The sequence below is a fragment of the Ruditapes philippinarum genome, unplaced genomic scaffold (assembly GCF_026571515.1).
Source record: "Ruditapes philippinarum isolate M1 unplaced genomic scaffold, ASM2657151v2 ctg3111_1_1_1_1, whole genome shotgun sequence".
Taxonomy (NCBI): domain Eukaryota; kingdom Metazoa; phylum Mollusca; class Bivalvia; order Venerida; family Veneridae; genus Ruditapes; species Ruditapes philippinarum.
The window spans coordinates 396,812-416,237 of NW_026860451.1; the positions used below are offsets into that span (position 1 = coordinate 396,812).

At 32.1% G+C, this 19,426-nt stretch overlaps 1 protein-coding gene across 5 annotated transcripts in view; it reads left to right on the top strand.

Moving 5' to 3' along the window:
- The first annotated feature begins 153 nt into the window (after positions 1-153).
- Positions 154-19,426, top strand: part of LOC132760122 (alpha-N-acetylglucosaminidase-like) — a 35,374-nt gene continuing 16,101 nt past the window's right edge. For 2 of the 5 annotated variants that reach the window (XM_060752022.1, XM_060752025.1), the window contains exons 1-15: positions 154-230; positions 3,528-3,606; positions 4,368-4,525; positions 5,514-5,698; positions 6,344-6,491; positions 6,920-6,990; positions 7,341-7,502; positions 8,172-8,237; positions 8,914-8,977; positions 9,518-9,588; positions 9,807-9,881; positions 10,694-10,778; positions 16,748-16,897; positions 17,204-17,346; positions 18,227-18,299. In XM_060752022.1, coding sequence (XP_060608005.1) covers positions 3,564-3,606; positions 4,368-4,525; positions 5,514-5,698; positions 6,344-6,491; positions 6,920-6,990; positions 7,341-7,502; positions 8,172-8,237; positions 8,914-8,977; positions 9,518-9,588; positions 9,807-9,881; positions 10,694-10,778; positions 16,748-16,897; positions 17,204-17,346; positions 18,227-18,299 — 1,494 coding nt within the window. In that variant the 5' untranslated portion in view covers positions 154-230; positions 3,528-3,563. Of the gene's footprint in view, positions 280-3,527; positions 3,607-4,367; positions 4,526-5,513; positions 5,699-6,343; positions 6,492-6,919; positions 6,991-7,340; positions 7,503-8,171; positions 8,238-8,913; positions 8,978-9,517; positions 9,589-9,806; positions 9,882-10,693; positions 10,779-13,400; positions 13,486-16,747; positions 16,898-17,203; positions 17,347-18,226; positions 18,300-19,426 lie in introns of all 5 variants that reach the window. The other 3 variants (XM_060752021.1, XM_060752024.1, XM_060752023.1) reach the window with 2 other exon arrangements.

Below are 19,426 nucleotides of genomic sequence, written 5' to 3' on the forward strand. Positions count from 1 at the left end.
TATTCTCGCCCGATAATCTGATGTCCAATTAACAATTTATTCTTACGGTTTTCTCTGTACTTTTTTCATTCAACTGCAGGTTATTATTTTGATCTATTACAATTCATTAATCTAACCAATAACGGTACGATACAGAAAATAGCATAGTAAATCGGTGCAGATGTAGAATTGACCACTGTAATAAAGTCCTACGTATACACTGATGTGTTTCTATTTAATTCGTTGACACAGTACGTTTAATTATATATTTAGTGTTTTATGTTTCACATAAATTCAAATGTATTCCGCACATTACTGATGATCATTTGTTATACTAATAAGTTCATTGGCATTTCTGCAACACAATTTTTTTTGTGAAACTGTAAATTAGGTTTTTGTAACATTTTTTGAGTCTTATACACTGTTATACTGTTATAGACTTAAAGGCGTTTTTAGGCACTGGAGAAAACAATCTTTTTACTGGTCTTAATTATTTCTGATAATTGTTAGTTGAAAGGGGCCATATAGATTTACCATTTAAAGGACTAAAAGAGTAGTGACTGTGTGAACATTTCCTGTGTATATACGACTATAAGCCTGTAGGACAGTGCGGACCGTGAGACAGGTTGGACCGTACCAGGGTGGATCGAGACTAGGCGGATATTTTTGGACAGGGCGGACCGTCACTCGAAACTAGGCAGACCTTGATAATGGCTTGATTTTAAAAAGTATTTAAAGTATTTAATTGTGGATGATTTTGGTATTCTTTATAATATTTCAATCTAAACCTTTCTATGTAACATATATGTAACATATATATTAGAGTAGTTTAATTTTTTTTTTCAAGAAATTATTTGTAACTGCGTCAACTTACGCAGATGATAATTGACCAATTATAGGGATATTACAATGTTGACATTGTTTGTATAAGGCGCTAACACTGCTAAAATTGATAAACTTTATTAAATAATAAGACACATAAAAAAACATATATTTTGTTGTACAAATTACATGAAATAACAATGATAACAAATTACATCACATTAAAATTATTTGCAATACAACACAATAACAAAAAATGAAGTGACATATTTAAAGAACAAAACTATTTTATTAAAATTTACATAATAAGCACAGACACATGAAATAAAAAGAACACTGAAATAGAATTTATTAAACAATAAGACGTGTAGATCAAAAAACTTTTAAAACTTACTGTATTTATTTTTTTACTTTTATATTTGCACTGAAATATTAATACAAAGAACAAAAACATCAATAATTTAATACTTTTATTACATAAATCCACATATAAATACTTTTTTAAATCAGGGTCCGCCCTGTCCCAAAATATGGTCCGCCTAGTTTCGAGTCACGGTCCGCCCTGGTACGGTCTGCCCTGTCTCACGGTCCGCCCTGTCTGTAATTCGGCTATATATATATATACTATATCTGAAGACAAGAAATATTTAATTTTATTATTATTTAATTAAGAAAGATACTAGCCAGACATGCCCGTACAGCTAGCCAATAGTTCTAGCCGTATTGAGTCACATACAGCTAGCCAGGACACACTGTACCGTCTTGGCGTATGGCACTTTCCAAAAAGATATGAAAGTCGAAAATGCATGTTATTTTGTGTTTTTAATGAGTATTTTAACCAAGAACCAGCATTTGTCCTCATTTGTTTATTTTAATAACTTTAGATGCAGTGATTTTTTTACCTCTGCATCCTGAGTCCAGGACTCATTGAATTTGCTGTGGATGCAAAGTTTCAAATAATGTGCATCTTTTGGATGCATACTTTTTCTGAGTAGGGAGTCCCAAAGTCTGACAGGAATTTGGTAATAAATACGAAATTGTGTTCAAGTTATGTCAATCATATTCTAGGTCTGCAAATCTTCTACAGATAAGAAATAATAATGTGCTTAAAAATACTATAGATAATCATAAAAATATTAAGGAAAATGGAGTTTTGGTTAATCTCAATATAAATTAATGGAAAAAACCATAATTAATTTATTTGACAGTTTTGAATAATTTCAGTATGAGAAGCATTGTAATTAATGTAGAAATCAAATTCATTTTTTTTCATTCCATTGTTAATATACCTTTCATATCACTAAAGCAATATCAAAATAGAGAAACACAGAATCCCTAAAGAAAGTCCAACACAAGAAAATTGAAAATGTTGCAGGCTCGATTTGATTGAGCCTGTTCATGGACGGTACTGGAAAGTGCAAGTTACCGTCCATGCCCCCTAGCACCGCTTAAGCAGAATTCAACATTTAACATGAAACAGGTGAAATTTTGAATTTAGAAACATCTGCAGATGTATTCATACTGCGCTTATCATGGAAACTTCAATGTGACACAGTAGTGCCATCCCATGAAAAGTGGTGCATAGTCCCTAAGTAAAAGAATGCTTTTGCCCTAAGCCTTGTAACTTGTAAATCAGCAAAATTTTTGGACTCATAGATTTATAGCCCAGCGAGTCCTAGGACCCACACTGATGAGTTTGTAAAAAAATCACTGTAGATGCTCTGCCATTTTGTCAACAACAAAAAAATAAATACTGAAAATAAATAAATAAAACAAAAAGAGAAAAACAAACAAAAAAAACAACCAAAAAGCAAAGGAAATGCAAGCAACCAACAGTTAAAGATTGTCCATCATTAAGAAAAGTTTGCATGCTCCGTGAAATTCTATTGTCAGTCCATGTATAGGCTCTAATTTAGCCTAATTGGTTGTGCTTTTATGTACCATATAAATTATCACAGATATACATTCATTTAGCTCTATGACTGATATATATTTATCTATTTAAAAATACAATTATATATATAAACAAACAACGCCAGGGTTCTAGTGAGAATGCATTTATTCTTGAAATTGACAAAAACAAGCTACTTAGGACGTTATGATTGTTTCTTCCATGTGCTTAATAATTATGATTTAATAATTCCTCTTTCATATAAATAAAAGAAAAAATCATAAGAATGAAAACAACGACGTTCCAACTAAACTACTTAGTAGTATAACATCATTAAACACATATATTGTACAATGTACTTTGTATCATGCATCATGTGACTTTGACACTTTTATCAACATGACAACATTTGTATTTCCTTCGTTACCTTTTTTTTGTTTTTTTTGTTGTTGACGAAATGGCAGAGCATCTTTATTAAAATAAACAAATGAGGAAAAAAGTGGGTTTTAAGTTTTAAGACATAAAATAGCATGTGCATTTTCAACTTCCATATTCTTTTGAAAAGTGCTGTACGGCTAGACAATACAGTTTGTCCTGGCTAACCGTACGTGACATACGGCTAGAACTTTTGGCTAGTTGTACGAATAGCCACTTCCTTTAATTTATTTTAATCATTAAGGCTGAAAAGGTAGTAAACAATTTTCAACAATTCAAACTGAAAAGTCAAAATACCTGCTCTTTCACAAAGGTCAGAGGGCCAGGATTATAAATCACTTGTGCATTATAAACATGTAGCAGGTGGGCAATATTAAATAATTTCAATTTCTTTTTCCAGATATGCAGATGATTTGATAGTTTTATAACAAGAAAGATGATTTTGTTTATTATACTGGTGACAGGTGTCTCAGCCTCAGGTAAGAACCATTGTAAGTTTAACTATTTGAAGAATAAAGAGATTTATTGTACTCACCAAGGTGTCATGGTCTCCATCACACTTAAGTTTTTGTGTGCAAATTTGTATCTACGATTGGGTTTAAACTTCTTACATTTGTTCACTGAGACACAGGTCCCATAAGTGAGTTATCTATCTCCTTTTCTTACAATCAAGAATAGTCCCACATAGTGTATAATGTTAAGACAGGTCTTGTTTACCAACATTATTAAAATGCCAGACCCGCTGTCTGTCACATAGCTTATTCTAATCATGAAGCATATTCCATTATTGTCAGCTTGACCTAGTTTTATGATGCTCGGTATACTCAGGTAGATTTTTTAGCAACTTGATGGTATATATAGTTGTCTTAGCAGAGTTAGTTCATTACACTAATTTAGCAGTTAATTTTTTTTTAAAGCATACCAAAATTATGTTTCTTTTTAAAGCATACCGAAATTATAATCCTATAAAATAACTTGTAGTAGGTCATGATGAAGCCTGAAAGCCCTTTGTTGCATTTTCAAATTACTGGTATATTTAAATAAAAATAGCAATTCTAGCTTCAACAGCTATAAATATAATTGCAATTATAAATAAAATGCATCAATTTTCATAATACTTACTTGATTTAACTATTACATGTACATTGTATATCATCTGCATAGATTTTGTTTTCTCCTGTCATCAAATATAGAAATTACAGAAAAATTCTGTATGTTTTTAATGCAATTTATACTTCAGTGTTTCCCAACCTTGATCATATTCGTCCATCAGTCAGTTTGAAGGACCAGCGTCAAGCAGCTCAAGATTTGATTGGTCGAGTACTGGGTCAAAGGTCAAGTAGCTTTCAAGTGGTTATTGTAGGAAACACAGATCCAGAGTTCAAAGACACTTTTAACGTAAGCTCAATCAGTGCTTAGTTAATAGTAAAAGATTCTTGAAGTTTTAAATTTTACTTGGCAGATTTAAATCATGAGTAAACCAAAGTAACAAATTTTATTATTGTTAAATCCTTTGCAAACCATTTTACAAAGTAGGTAGGAATGATCAAGAAGAAATTGAAGCCTTACAGATTAAATAACTTTTTTCCTATCATGATTCCCTTGGAATGGAAGTGCTTTCTTGAAAAAAAAGAGTCCTTCAGCATTAAAAATAATTATGTGTGGCAGCATGGCCAAGTGGTAAACGCATCAGACCAGTAATCTAAGGATTGCTGACCACATTCTTTCAAACCCTATCAGGGGCAAACTGTTGTTTCATTGAGCAAGAAATTTTACATTTATTGCTTAGTACTGATTGGTTCCAGGAACTGATTCATTGTTTCAATAAGCTAATAGCTTCCAACACAAACTAAAATAAATTTGTATAAACTAAAAATACTTATAACTAACACCAGGTAATCTAAAGACGCATGTGTGGATTGTACTGTATAGGAAAATTTTTAAAAAGAAAAAAAATAGTCTGGTTAAATTTTGTTTGTGATTCATAATTTTTTTTTAAAGGAACTCCACTTTGGCCCAAATCTAAAAAAAAAACAACAGGAAATTTAAAATTCTTACATACATGTAGATCAACTGGGGTACAAACAAAAAGACAAGAAATTGCAGATGAAGATAAATTTGCTCAGAATTCATTATGAAACCATTTTTTGTGTACAATTCTTCACCTGATTTGAGTTAAAACTTAAAACCTGTTCAGTTTTAGGTCATTTGCACAAATAAAAATGATTATTCTAGTGGAAAAAAACATAGTGAGCAAATGATCAGAAATTTTGCTCACAAATTATTGGCCAACAAGAATAAAATCTGGAAAAAAATATGTCCAGTGCCGTTATGTCCTAAAACTTCAGTAGAGTCCTTTTAACTCATAAGTCTGTCTATTTTTCAGGTAATATCAGATGGTAATAATGTGACAATAACAGCAACATCTGGTGTATCAGCAGCAATGGGCTTCTATTATTTCTTAAAGACAAAGTGTGGGTGTCAGTTTACATGGGGTGGAGAGCAGCTTTATCTTCCAAGTTCATTACCCGTGATCACTAAACCTGGTCTTACTGTAAAAACAAATGACAGGTAATATAAATTTGTCACTTTGCCAGCTTTAAGTGAAACCCCAAGTGACACTTTCTGTATTTCTCCTGGCATATGAATGGTAATGCCTTGCATGTAAAACTATTAACTTTCAATACACAAGCTGGATAGCTTGTCTATATGATTATGAATATATCAATTTGAACCAGAAGTGGAAAAGGAGTTGGGGACTTTAAGTAGTTGGCCTTGGAGACTACTGGACTGTTTTCAGAATAAATGAATTTTCTTTTACCATTATATCAAAGGAGAAACATGCTTTTATCCCCGGGATTCTCTCACTATTACTAATTAAATGTTTTTTCTCAGATTATTTATTTATAACCATTTGTTAATAAATTTCTTCTTATGTTTGAATCCTTAACTGGCTGAAATTGTATAATCGACCTGCCAAGCTTTAATTATGGAACAGTCCATTCAAAGGTTAAGGGATATCTGTATCAAAATACAAAAAGAAATTGATCCACAGTAAAGAGCCTGACAGTTTTCACAGATGTGCAGGTTGGCCTGTCTCGATACTGGTGGCAAAGGTTGATAACTATGGGTTCCAGCATATTAAAATTAAGGTCATATACATGTAGGCTTATTTGTTGCTTATTATGTTTTCATGTTGTAATGTTTATATTTTAGATTTCGCTACTACCAGAACGTATGCACACCTAGTTATTCTTATGTTTGGTGGGACTGGTCTCGTTGGCAACGGCACATAGACTGGATGGCAATGAATGGTTTCAATCTGCCACTGGCATTTACTGGGCAGGAAGCTATCTTTCAAAGGGTATGTTTAGTTAACAGGTCACTATTTAACCCTTATGCCTGCTTGAACCAAAAGTAATAAGACTTTTGCAACCAGTATAGAGCAAGGCCAGCCTAGACATCTTTGCAGCCTGACCAGGCTCTATACTGTTTGCTGACTAACTTTAAATTTTCTTCTAAATATCAAGAAGTTGAAAATAGACAAATGTTCCATGGGTTGATACTTTTAAGAGATGTGTTTCTTTTGCTGGCAATTCAAGGTAATTAGGTCATGGCAATTTAAGGCAATTGAGTCGAAGTATTTTATTCTTTGTCAAAAAGACATACGGGAGTTTCTATTGGTACAACTAATACATGTATTAATATAAGCTTATGATAAAAAATTTACCATTACCAAATGATGCTTTGCTAAAACCTGTCAGTACAAAGATTTTATATACATTTACACAGGTGTACAGAAAGATGGGTTTTACTGATACTGAGCTGCAGCAGCATTTTGGGGGACCTGCTTTCCTTGCTTGGTAATTTCATTTATGTATTTATATTTTAAAAATTGATAGAATGTCTTTATTGCTTTGTAAAATTATTTGACTTGTAAATAATTATTATTACTTGTGGAAAAGAATTGGAATAAAACCTGTATTTGACAGTAAGTAGGTAATAAAATTTTTGAAATGGAAATAATCAGAAAATAATCAAAATTGATTAGGTTAATAAACAGTTCCTTAGTATCTAGAGGGGATGATCCAATTCATGTCGGTCCATTGTATATTAATGCATTTTCATCTTTTCAGTTTTAATTTATGATAATAAGCTCCCATATGTTGTCTTTTGCCTAGCTAGTAATACTTTTAAATGATGTAATTTAAAGGGCAAGAATGGGTAACATGCAGGGTTGGGGTGGACCATTACCTCAGAGCTGGATAGATGATCAGTTGGCTCTTCAGCACAAGATCCTATCTCGTATGAGAGACTTAGGCATGATACCTGTACTGCCTGGGTTTGCAGGTCATGTACCCATGTCTATTACCAGGTAAGCATACTTAAGTTAATTGAACCATTTGCTACTCATGGCTTTTGGTTTGGATCTTGCCTGAGACTTTGATTTCTTTGTTTGTCAAGAAACTGTCTATCTAGCTTACTAGGGGCAGGGGTTGGTATCCAGTGTCTGTTCATGCCTGTGCTTATGTTTAGAGAAAAATGCAGTTTTTTCCCAACAGTAGTGACTGGAAAGTTGTCATACCACACAGTGTCAGCTAAATTTAAGTTACTCTCTTAAAATGATATTTATGTTTTTATTTAAAAAAAAAAAAAGAACAAAAAAAGAAACAGAATTGAAAACAATTTTTCTAGATTTGTTTAATTATTGTACTGGCAGAATCATTAAGATCCTTAAGTACACATCATTTGAATTGAAAAAATGTGATAAATGACTGGACTTAATCCAGTTAAAATTTTGCACCTGAGGATGTGCTATAAAATTTATTCATTGGCACTATAATGTGGGCTGTTGAAAGCTGAGTAAAAGACACTCTATAAAGAGTAATAGAATAATTCTGTTAGCACAGTGACTAAGTATGAAGGATGTAAATTTAGTATGCATGCCATATGCATGGAACTTAAACTATAAAATCCATTCACGTTCCCATTTATTACAGCAGTATAATGAATTGTTTAAATAATGTATAGAATCTATTTTTAGATTATACCCGAAGGTGAAGGTCAGTCGACTCAGTGATTGGGGACATTTTAATCAGACCTACTGCTGGTATGTTAAATATTCTTCTATTATGCATATGATATGATCATTACATCATAATGTTTAAGTAGTTTTGAAAACTTTTTCACTACATTCCTTTAAAGCCAATTCTTTAAGATGGATGCAACTGCATAGCCTACAAAACATAAAAAGACGAACATGCATAAATTAAATTTTCTGATTTGTTAAGAATGAATATTGGACAGAAGAAACTATAAACGGTTTCTTGATGATAAAGTTTCTATTATCTTTAATATTGTGACCCTCAGTTAACAATTGATTAAGATCAAGTAATATACATTGCTTCCAAAGAGTTGCTATTTGCTAGAAATGTTATTATTTTCAAATGGAGCAGTTAAACAAGTCTGGCAGAGATAGTGATACCCGAATGTGCTATCTTGCACTTGTTGTTATGCATAGAAAAACATCATGTGATATTACTGTATCAGTAAAAAATACAAATTTGGTGCCACTCTAAATCATGCAAGAAAAATATTCCATGTATATATTGCTTTGCGTAATGAAAAGTTTATGTACTTTTCTGTGCCTATGAATATATTAGTATTGCCTTTATGTAACACTATATCTTATTGTTTATTAATAAGGAAAAAAAATCTAAATTGTCATGCTGAGGCATTTAACTGGATAATATCAATGTAATTTATTTTGTGTTTTTCATTTTCAGTACCTTTCTATTGGATTTTAATGAGCCTCTTTTCAAGAAAATTGGCAAGGCTTTTATAGAAGAGGTATGTGTGCTGTTGTTTTCATTTCTTTGGGTCAAATTTCATGAGGTTTCTTGAATTGTTTCATGTTATAAATCTCTTCTGCTAGCATTTTGAAGGTAATGCTTTCTTGTGTCTGAAAGAATGTATTTAGGGGTACAGGGAGTGAATCTCCATCATTGAGATAAGTTTGTAGCTGACCATTCAATTACAGCAATAAATTTGATTATAGCCATTGTAAAATGAAATAAATTTAGTTATGTGCCGTGTATTAGTTAACATAGTTTTTTTGATACTACATGTATCTTGTGTATTAAGGCATTGGACTGTTTAGCTAAAAGCTGTTGTTTCTCTGAGCAAGCAACTTTACACTCATTGTTTAGTACTTGTTGGTTCCAGGAACAGATTTGAGAGTGAATCGATAAGCTTATAGCTTACAACACAATTAAACTAAAATAAATTTGTGTAAAATAAGACAGGTTAAGTTTCGTTAAAAAGACTAATATACATATCTCTCCTGATTAAAACATTAAACAATAATATAATGATTGTTCTGTGTTGTAGATGCAGTCAGAGTTTGGTGTTGACCATGTGTACAATGCAGATTCTTTCAATGAAATGGACCCTTCATCAAGGTATATAATTTGCATATAGTTGTATACAAAATTAACAATTTGAGAAGTATATGTTTTGTAAAGAAATAATGGATAATTTAATGAAGAACCTCAGTCATATTGTATTTTCTGTCACCTGTAAAAGCTGTAGTTTTAAATACAGTCCATGAAGATATATGATAATTTGTTTTATATACCAAATTTTTCTAAAATTTACGGTTATTTTCCCCACATTTCAGTGATACAGCATACATTAAGTCAGCTGGACAATCAGTTTACAGTGCAATGACTGCAGCAGACCCACAAGCTGTTTGGTAAGAACTTCACAACTGTTAATTATTTAAGAATCTGAAAAAGGAGTGATCCATTTGTAGAACTGCAGTTTAAAAACTGCAATTTATCAAAATCTAATGCTTCAGCTACCAATCTGCCAATAGAGTGATATTGCAGCATTTAGTCAAGCTTGATTATGGAGAAAGCTAGAAGCTCAAATGAACCACTCAGATCAAAGTTTGTGGCCTCAGTGGCTGAGTTGATAAGGTGCTGACAGATTTTAAACAACTTAACCATCACAGCTGTTTTTGAATCACGCCAGGGACGTTAAATACTTTCAGCTAGGTTACTAGAGGTGGATGGTTTTACTCAGATGCCAGTTTGTGCCTGCATTAATGCACAGAGGGGCTCCTGAGGTCTTTCTCCACCAAAAAAAAAACCCTGGAAAATAGTCACCAGGTGACCTCAGTAATGCCAGTTTGATGTAAAACCCGTCAGAATAAAACATATCAAGGACCTTCTTATACTAACTAGTACTGGTGTCATATGATGAGACATGATTGTGACCCAGGTAGGGCTCAAACCCATTGTCTCTGTGTAGTATGGCAGACACTAGATCACTGCATGTACATTTTGACTGGGAAATGTTTCTTTTACTGAATTAAAATAAATATGCTCATACTGTTACTATGAAACTAGACTGTTAGCTATCATTGGTAAAGATTTTTAGTTATTAGAATTTTCACAAATTTCTGCTAGGACTTTAATGAAGTGCTAGTTTAGAATGTTTTCTGCTAGTTGTTCTATGGTAATAATGTTGTATTTTTGTAAATACAAATGTATCTGATGCCAGGTTGATGCAGGGTTGGTTGTTTTTGGCTGGAGCATCGTTCTGGCAACCTGAGCAAACTAAAGCTTTATTGACCTCAGTCCCACAGGTGACCTTTATGATACATATGTGCATTATGTAGAATGTCGACTAAAAAGACAATTTAAAAAAAAAAATTTGGAAGATAAACTTAATACTTAACTTTATCATGTGTACTACATTTGTACCTGAATCAAATCATTGTCTTAAGATTTTGAGTTTTAAGTGACGCTTAATGTTATAAAATTGGTATTTTGAAAAGACTTGAATCTTGAATAAAAAGGGGTCTGCAGTATGTGATGTAGTTTTTTTTATCATTTTAAATACACAATGTAATTGTAAACTGTATGCAATTTCCATTTCAAAATTTATTGGAGGGGATTTTATGTGTAGAATTCTTGTGTTTGGGGTAACTGAGGGTCATGTGCATACTTCACTATTTCCACAGTTATTGGATGGAATGATTTGTAGAATTTCAATGTTTGAGGTAACAAAGGCTCATTTTCATTTCGAAATAAATTAATAAGGGGTCAAAACGACAGTGTTATTAAAGTTTCTTACAATGTTGAAGTACTTGTCTTTTCATTTGACAATTTACGTTGCTTAAGTAATAGTGTAATGTAGTATAACCCATCTCTTCAACATGTTAACACTCAGTCTCCTGCTTTTTTCCTTTCTTTTTACAGAAATTTTTAAGGTAATGGATCTGTGATGTACAAATATTTATGTTTTCAGATTCTTAATTTTAACTGTTAAACTTCTGCAAAAACGGAATTCTGTATAATGCAGCAATAGGAAGAAATTTGTAATTTTTGTAAAAAGAGGCAGCATACATTTTTTTTCAAAAAGGGAACCAGGTAATGATTTTTTTTTAGAAGGAACCAAAAATAGAGAATTTAGTTCTTACCAATATTAATGCTTACTTTAGCATTCTTCAGTACATGTATGTGTTTAAATTGGCAGGGCATAAAATTTCCCCCTGGCCATGAAAAAATAAAAAAAGATAATGATAATGATAACATTAACAGAAAAAAAACACAACAAAATGAAGTCAGTATAAAATCACAAATTCAATACCTCAAAAAAGTTTTATCATTATATGGCTAACTATCTTCTTCTATTGTGGCAAAATTTTACTGGACAGGCACTAATACTCTGACCTGCTTTAACTTGTTATGGTTTAGTCGAAATTTTGTATGTATAGGTTAGAGTGCATATTGGGTGTTCTTCGTAAATAAGAAAGCTCAAAAGGAGCGGAGCTTGCGAAGCGACTGTAGCTTTCTTATTTACGAAGAACATCCAATATGCACTCTAACCGGCTTAGTGCTCCGCCCATTTTTTTCCGCCCAACACACCGCGTGACGTCACACGATAGCCTAAATGTGTATAACCATATTTGGAAGAGGTAGCGGTACACATTTTCGGGTCACGTGTTTTGCATAGCTTATTCCCGCATTCTGTCTAGGTAAATCAGACAATATCACGGTGCATATCCATATCGGTACCCTCTTTGCGAAATATTCTCAAACGGTACCCTCTTTGAACATACACAGGTCATTCTCTGCTAAAAACAAACCAGCGATGGATAACAATGCAGTAAAAATTCATTGTAATAAGGAAAGGAGGTATGACACGTAGAAAAGATGTATACCACGGAACACTAGAATGTTTTATTTATGTGCTGATTTGTCATGTGCCCGATTTTCATGTACTGCAACTTCACAATAAGCTACAAAAAGTCGACATGTCTTGCCTCGCCCGTCACCTCGACATATTTTTCGGGCTGAAATGAACCTGTAGCTTGATTATATATGCATCATACATATTTATTATGTTCATATACATATCATCTTCGGACAAATGGCAGTATATTGTCAAAAATAAATGTAAAATTAATAAAAACACCCTACTTTCGGTTTTGCAGCGGCACGGGCTGTAATATTTACATAAAAACTAAGAAATATTACATACATACTTTGTTGGAATAAGTGAACTTTTTATTTGGAAATTATAAAATGATACTGGTTCCGTAAGTAATAAAACATTTTTACTGTTATTTTGCCTGTTTTCATTTCAATGAACCTCTTTTTTTAATTCTATGCCGTAGTGACGATATACATGTGCGTGTACGGAAAAAACATGATGCATAAATATTAATTAGTAGGAGTAAACTTCAAGATCTCTGCACATGCGTATATTTCACTTTAGCGCTCTTCGAAACTTAGCTCCGCCCACTTGCGTTTTATAATATAAAACGTCCAGTTTATATAAAATCTGTTCTATTAAGATTTGAAACCTGAAAATTTGAAAAATCCTCGTCGCTGATTGGCTTAAAAAAATTGGCGAGCACTAAGAATAGTTCTATCTTCTGGTAGTATCATTGCACTGTTTGACTTTGTGATATGAATATATAGGTAGGGAGACACTGGCATACTTCTATATCTTCTGTCTATAGGTCTGTTTATGAATAAAAACGAGCTTAATCAACTCCTTCTACTGCCCCGCCCCCTCCAAAACTCACTGACTTTTTGTACTTGTAGTTTATACAATGACTTGCATTAATTTTGGAACTGTCCACGGTAAATTTCAGCAAATCAGTTGTGAGATTTGGACTTGCAGCGAAACTTTCTAGAAAATATATTGGTTATTACATGATTAGTTCATTTCCGTTTGTTTTTACTGTATCTTTCAGGCTAATGCAGGGCTGGCTATTTTCACACAACACTGAATTCTGGAAACCTGCACAAGTTAAAGCCCTTCTTACCTCTATACCTAAGGTATTATTTGTACCTATCAAATTGTTACCTTGTGCATCCAATTACTTCTTTGTTTTATGTTTTCAAGTCTTCTGTAAAGGATTTCTTAAGTCCATCTTGTTCTAAAACCTCTGTTCTTTCATAAAGAAAATGGTTTTCCAATTGCTTTCATTGGTGTCAAACTCTGGAAAAAATATTTAAGGAGATGCAGTTTACATGGCATTGATTCTCTCTTTCTTAAGAGTCATTTCAAATATAAAATCATTCCTTACATAAAAAAATCCTCAAATTACATTGTGGTATGGTATCTGGAATGTAACTTTTTTCATTTTTCTCTATACTTTATTCTTACTATTATAGTATTAAATTTTAGTATTTTTTTTTTTAAATATTAAGGGAATTATCATCTGATCTTCCATTCTGTTTTACAGGGTATAATTTCTACCTCTGTTATATGTGTAAAATGTTTATCCCTATCTAAGCTGCTTCTGTTTTTTCACGGAGATGATTATTGTAAAAATCATCATGAACTGTCTGTAGAATTTTGTCACACAGTATTATTGTTCATTTTGTTGCATGCTTTTAACTCTTATCAATTACCTTTTTGTGCCTACATGTATTTACTTCTACTATATGTTTAACTAACATGGCCTAAAATTAGATTTTTAAATACATTCATTTTATTGATATATCTATTTTAATATACAGTAAAAACTCTGAAAACCGGACCCTGTCCGGACTTGACCAAAAGTCCGGTTTTCAGAGGTTTTATACATTCATTGATAATAATGATGTGTTTGAACAATGCCTTTGTTCAATCATTTTGTATTTACTTTTCAACCCTTTGGTTTAAGTTATATTATAATTTCTTTTTGCAATAAATGTTTTAAGTGATTTTTTATGCAAAATGAATATAATTCAGAAAATCAGAAATTAAAACACCATATTGTCTGAAATATATCATAATATCTTTTTCATTAGCTTTGAAATATGTATTTAAGTATTACAATTTTTGCATATAACTGATATCAAAAAAATTCAAGATCAAAATTTAAAGCAAAACAGCAACTCTTTTAGACATTTTATATTTAAAAAAAAAACATGACACATTAAAAACAATTTTGAAAAATCATATCTATAGGAGGAAAGACACAAATAGAATGTAGGACAAAACCCCACCAGTTAAAACCCCACCACTCAAAATTTTATAGAGTGGACAAAACCCCACCACTAAATTTTATAGAGTGGACAAAATCCCACCACTTAATTTTACAGAGTGGACAAAACCCCACCATTTCAGTTTTATAGAGTGGGCGAAACTTTCTTGTAAACATGTAAAAAAAAAAAAACAATTGTGCATAAGCAGAAACTCAAAAGAATGTGTGAACAACTCATCAATAAGGAGAATTTGTTTGTTTGTTTGTTTGTTTCATTTTACGCCTTTTTCCAACAGTATTTCAGTCATATAGGCGGGTAGTTTCCTAACCATCGTTCCTGGAGAGTTACACCAGTACTAGACTACCTTCCTCCGCGCTAAACTACCAAAGCATCTCCCGGGGATCGAACCCACGCCAGAGAGGTAACTGGATTAGAAGTCATCGACTCTAACCCCTCGACCACAGAGGCGGTTCAATAAGGAGAAGACTGTACCTGAGTTTCTTCAGGCTGGCCACTGTATCCGCTTAAACTAAGTACAATGAAGTACAATGAAGGAAACTTGACTGAACTGAATAAATTAGAAATGTTCTGTTTTTTTAATCATTAATTGATGAAAATGTGTTACATTCTTGATTAACAGTAAGTAGTTTATTCTTTATATAAATAAATTGAAGAAATGAATTTGAAGAAACTAAATATAATGGATAATTCAAGGTCATAAATGTGGCACAGTCTCAAATAAATGACTACTTTTTGATGTTTATTTAACAGTTTGTAAATTATTTGTATAATCTCTTATATTACACAATTGTTATATTGAAATTAAAAAATAAAATGTGAAAATGTGTACTGTATATTATATATATTTTAATTCATCAAAGCTTACCCAATAATTGGTAAGTGGTGGTGTTTTGTCCACTCTGTGAAATTTAGTGGTGGGGTTTTGTCCACTCTATAAAATTTAGTGGTGGGGTTTTGTCCACTCTATAAAAATTTGAGTGGTGGGGTTTTAACTGGTGGGGTTTTGTCCGTCTTCCCACAAATATGATGAAAGAGCTATAATTTAATTGACAATAAGACATTAACATACACTGACAAGTGTTTTCACACCTGCATAGACAAAAGGAGATGACCATTACATGGTATTTGAACATGTCACCTGTTGAGATTGTGTTAAGATCTACATTAAAGTACACAGAATGTTGACACTTTAAATTGCTGTCCGGTTTTCAGAGGATTTTTTATGCATGTTTAGCATTAGAAACCATAGAAAATCGTCCGGTTTTCGGAATTCAGAGGTTCCGGTATTCAGAGGATTTTTTTTTCAATGAACATATAGAGAGAAAATACGGGACTTTTAAAATGGTCCGGTTTTCAGAGGATTCCGGTTTTCAGAGGGTCCGGTTTTCAAAGTTTTTACTGTACTGAATATTTAAACATGAAAATATCTTAAGATTCTTGGTGATGGAGACTAAACACTTAACCTTCTAAATTTCTTAAATTGATTTGTAATTAACTCTGTTATATATTATATTTACTGATTTGATTCAAACATTTTACAGAAAAAAAAAACCTACATGATAAATTCATTCAGGTCGAACTTGATCTTAAAATGTTTTTCGACTGTCAAGGTCAAGTTTTGGAATTTTCATAAATTGTCTTAACCTTGTAATTAATGGATAAATTAGTTAATACCAGGACGAAACAAGTCTAATGACAACTCTGACTTTGTCAGTAGGTATGACCTTGGTCATCAAGGTCAAATATAAAATATTTATTAAAAATGATGCTGTCTTTAAAAACCTTTCACTACATTGTTCTTCCACAGATTTGTTTGCTTTTTGAAAAAGAAAAGTGCTTTTGCTGTTGTTTTCAAACATCACAATTAAATTTACTATTAATTTATATATACATCTAAAATTCATTATATATACCAGAGCTCACTTTGCCAGTTGCCATTTGTGATAATTTTAGAAAATTGGTGATTATTTTTTCATTTTGGCTACAGAAACTGGCCTACTAGACTGTAATTTTGTTGTAAAATAACTTCAGTTCCAGCAGCATGCTAGTATTAGGTCTCTCTATATACATGTACGTACATATATTTTTATTTCCTTCATTTTAGGGTAGAATGATTGTACTAGATTTATTTGCTGAAGTTAGACCCGTCTATAATTCCACTCACTCATTTTATGGACAGCCATTTATATGGTGCATGCTGCATTCTTTTGGAGGTACAATGGAACTTTATGGTGTCATTGAAACTGTTAATAAGGTACTGTGAAGTTATGACTCATTTGTAGGTTTTAATTTGAAATTTCTTTCATGTATTCTAAGTGATAATTGTACTGGGCCATTGAATAAGAGCGTTAAGTGCTGCATTGTCAGTAAATTATTCCTCCTTGATGAGCCTAGAAAGTTTTAAATGTCTCTTGTTTTACTACAAAGCACTTGTAACTTGTTACTAAATACTTTGAAATTGAGGAAAAAGTATTCGTTTAAGATAAAATATAATTTATTTATGTCATACTTTCTATATATGAAAAGAGATTGTTCAAACATCTTTTTTGTTGAAATACAGGGACCTTTTAAGGCAAGGCAGTTTGTTGACAGTACTATGATAGGTACAGGGCTCACACCAGAGGGGATTTTCCAGAATGAGGTCATGTATGAATTGATGAATGAAAATGCTATAGCTTCAAGTCCAAGAAATTTAACTAAATGGTGAGTTAGCTTTTTGCTTGTTTGTTTGTTCATTTGTTTTAATTTGATCTTTATCCCATTAAAGATTTATAATGGGTGTGCCCTATTTTGAATTAATCTGCTCATTTTTAGCAAAAGGGTTTTTATAATCAAAATAACAGTAAGACAAGATTAGAATTTTCCAATGTGCAGGAAGGCCTAGCTCTATATGGTTAGCCTTTATTTCTGCTTGTAGGCAAATATTTTACATCATTTACATGTCCGTGTCAACATCACTGTCGCATTTTGGTTAAGTTTTTGCCTACAAGTTGGTATTTCAAAAACCGTTGAAAGGGAATAAGTTGAAACTTTACACAATTACCTAAGAGCATGATGGGAGGTCGCTATCAAAGGCCCATAATTCTGACATGGATTTTGACCAAATGATGTTCCTTTTGGAATTTACAAAATTCTACATTTATGATTATCCAGATTTTACTATCAAGCACTGAAAATAGTCGAGTACACTGTCCTATGTACAGCTTTTGTATTTAATGTATTTACATGAATTCTCATTGAGAAAGGTCCGCATGGGTTCAAATCCTGTCAGGGGCAAGCCGTTGTTTCCTTGAGCAAGAAACTTTACATTCATTGCTTAGTACTGGCTGGTTCCATGAATTTATTCGAAAGTGTTTCAATGAGCTTATAGATTCCAACACAATCAAACTAAAATAAATTTGTATAAATTAATTTAGGAAGCTATTGAGCAAGCTTTTGTTGGTTGTTGTACTCAGATGCCACCTCATGAATACATGGTCTTCTTCCAACAATGGAAGCTGGGACCTTAACAGTGTTGGTGTGACTAAAAACCAACCAAAATAAATAAAACTAAATGTACTCAGTAGAAATATTTGCATTCTAGGTTTTCTGACTATGCCAGGAACCGGTATGGAAAGTATGATGTAGACACAGAAAAGGCATGGCAACTGTTAAAGGTATATTTTGTTCATTTTATCAAGTAACTTAGGGATATAAAAGTACTTTTTTATGAGACAAATTTTAATATTAATTCTCATATAAATAACTGCTCAAGAAAAACTATAAAAGATACTTAAATTGAAATTTAAATCAAATATAAAATATAACTGTCTTCAGGGCGATATTTCATTCAGGTGCCTGTTTGTTCCTGAAATAAATCAGGTAGGGGTATTTAGATTCTTCATGTCTTTTATTTGAATAACAAAAGATTTAACCACAAACGTTGACGTGTTCTTTTGTAAACAAATATGTTGTAGTAAAATTTTTATTGTAATATATTTATCTAATGATTCAAATCAGACAGTTAATGGTCAAGTACAGATCTATGCATAAAGACAGAAAGCCCCCATATGACTTTTACCACAGTTTACAGTTTGACTTAAAATTCAATTTATTGTCTATTTTTACCCCTCACTATTTTTGTAATGTTAATTTCCCATAAGCCATCGGGAGTTATTCTTACTGTTAACAGTTTATTCAAGTGTATCATGTGACTAAAAATTTTCACATTAAAAATCTGTCCCAATGAAGTATTTGTTAGGTGTAACAAAATAAATAACACATAGGTTTGTGAGTAACAGCAAAAATATTATACCTTGTAAAAATACTGTTACCCTCAGCTAATGCCTTGTGTAACAGTATTTTCCTGAGGATAATATTTTTGCTGTAACTCACAAACGTCTGTGTTATTTATGTAATATTTAAATTAAAATTCAAATAATTTTATTGTGTCAATCATACAATATATGTTTATTGCTTATATAGAAATATAATAGTATAGTAATATACAGGGCATGAATAGCCTAAGACATGTTATATTTTACAAAATGTTCACATTTTATTTGCATATTGTCTGTTGTCTAACCCATTTGTTAAGGAGATAATACATTCTCTATCTGGCAGACTTAAGTATGTAATTCTACTTTGCCATCAGCTTGAGTTTGATTATTGTTGGTGAACAATTCTAAAATCTGAGACATCTGAAAATGCTGAAAAAACTGATATAAGCTCGAGTCTTCAATTTGTACTTCGCAGAAATATGCCTAATGGTGGCAGTGGCAAGGTTCGATAGGCTGAAACCAGG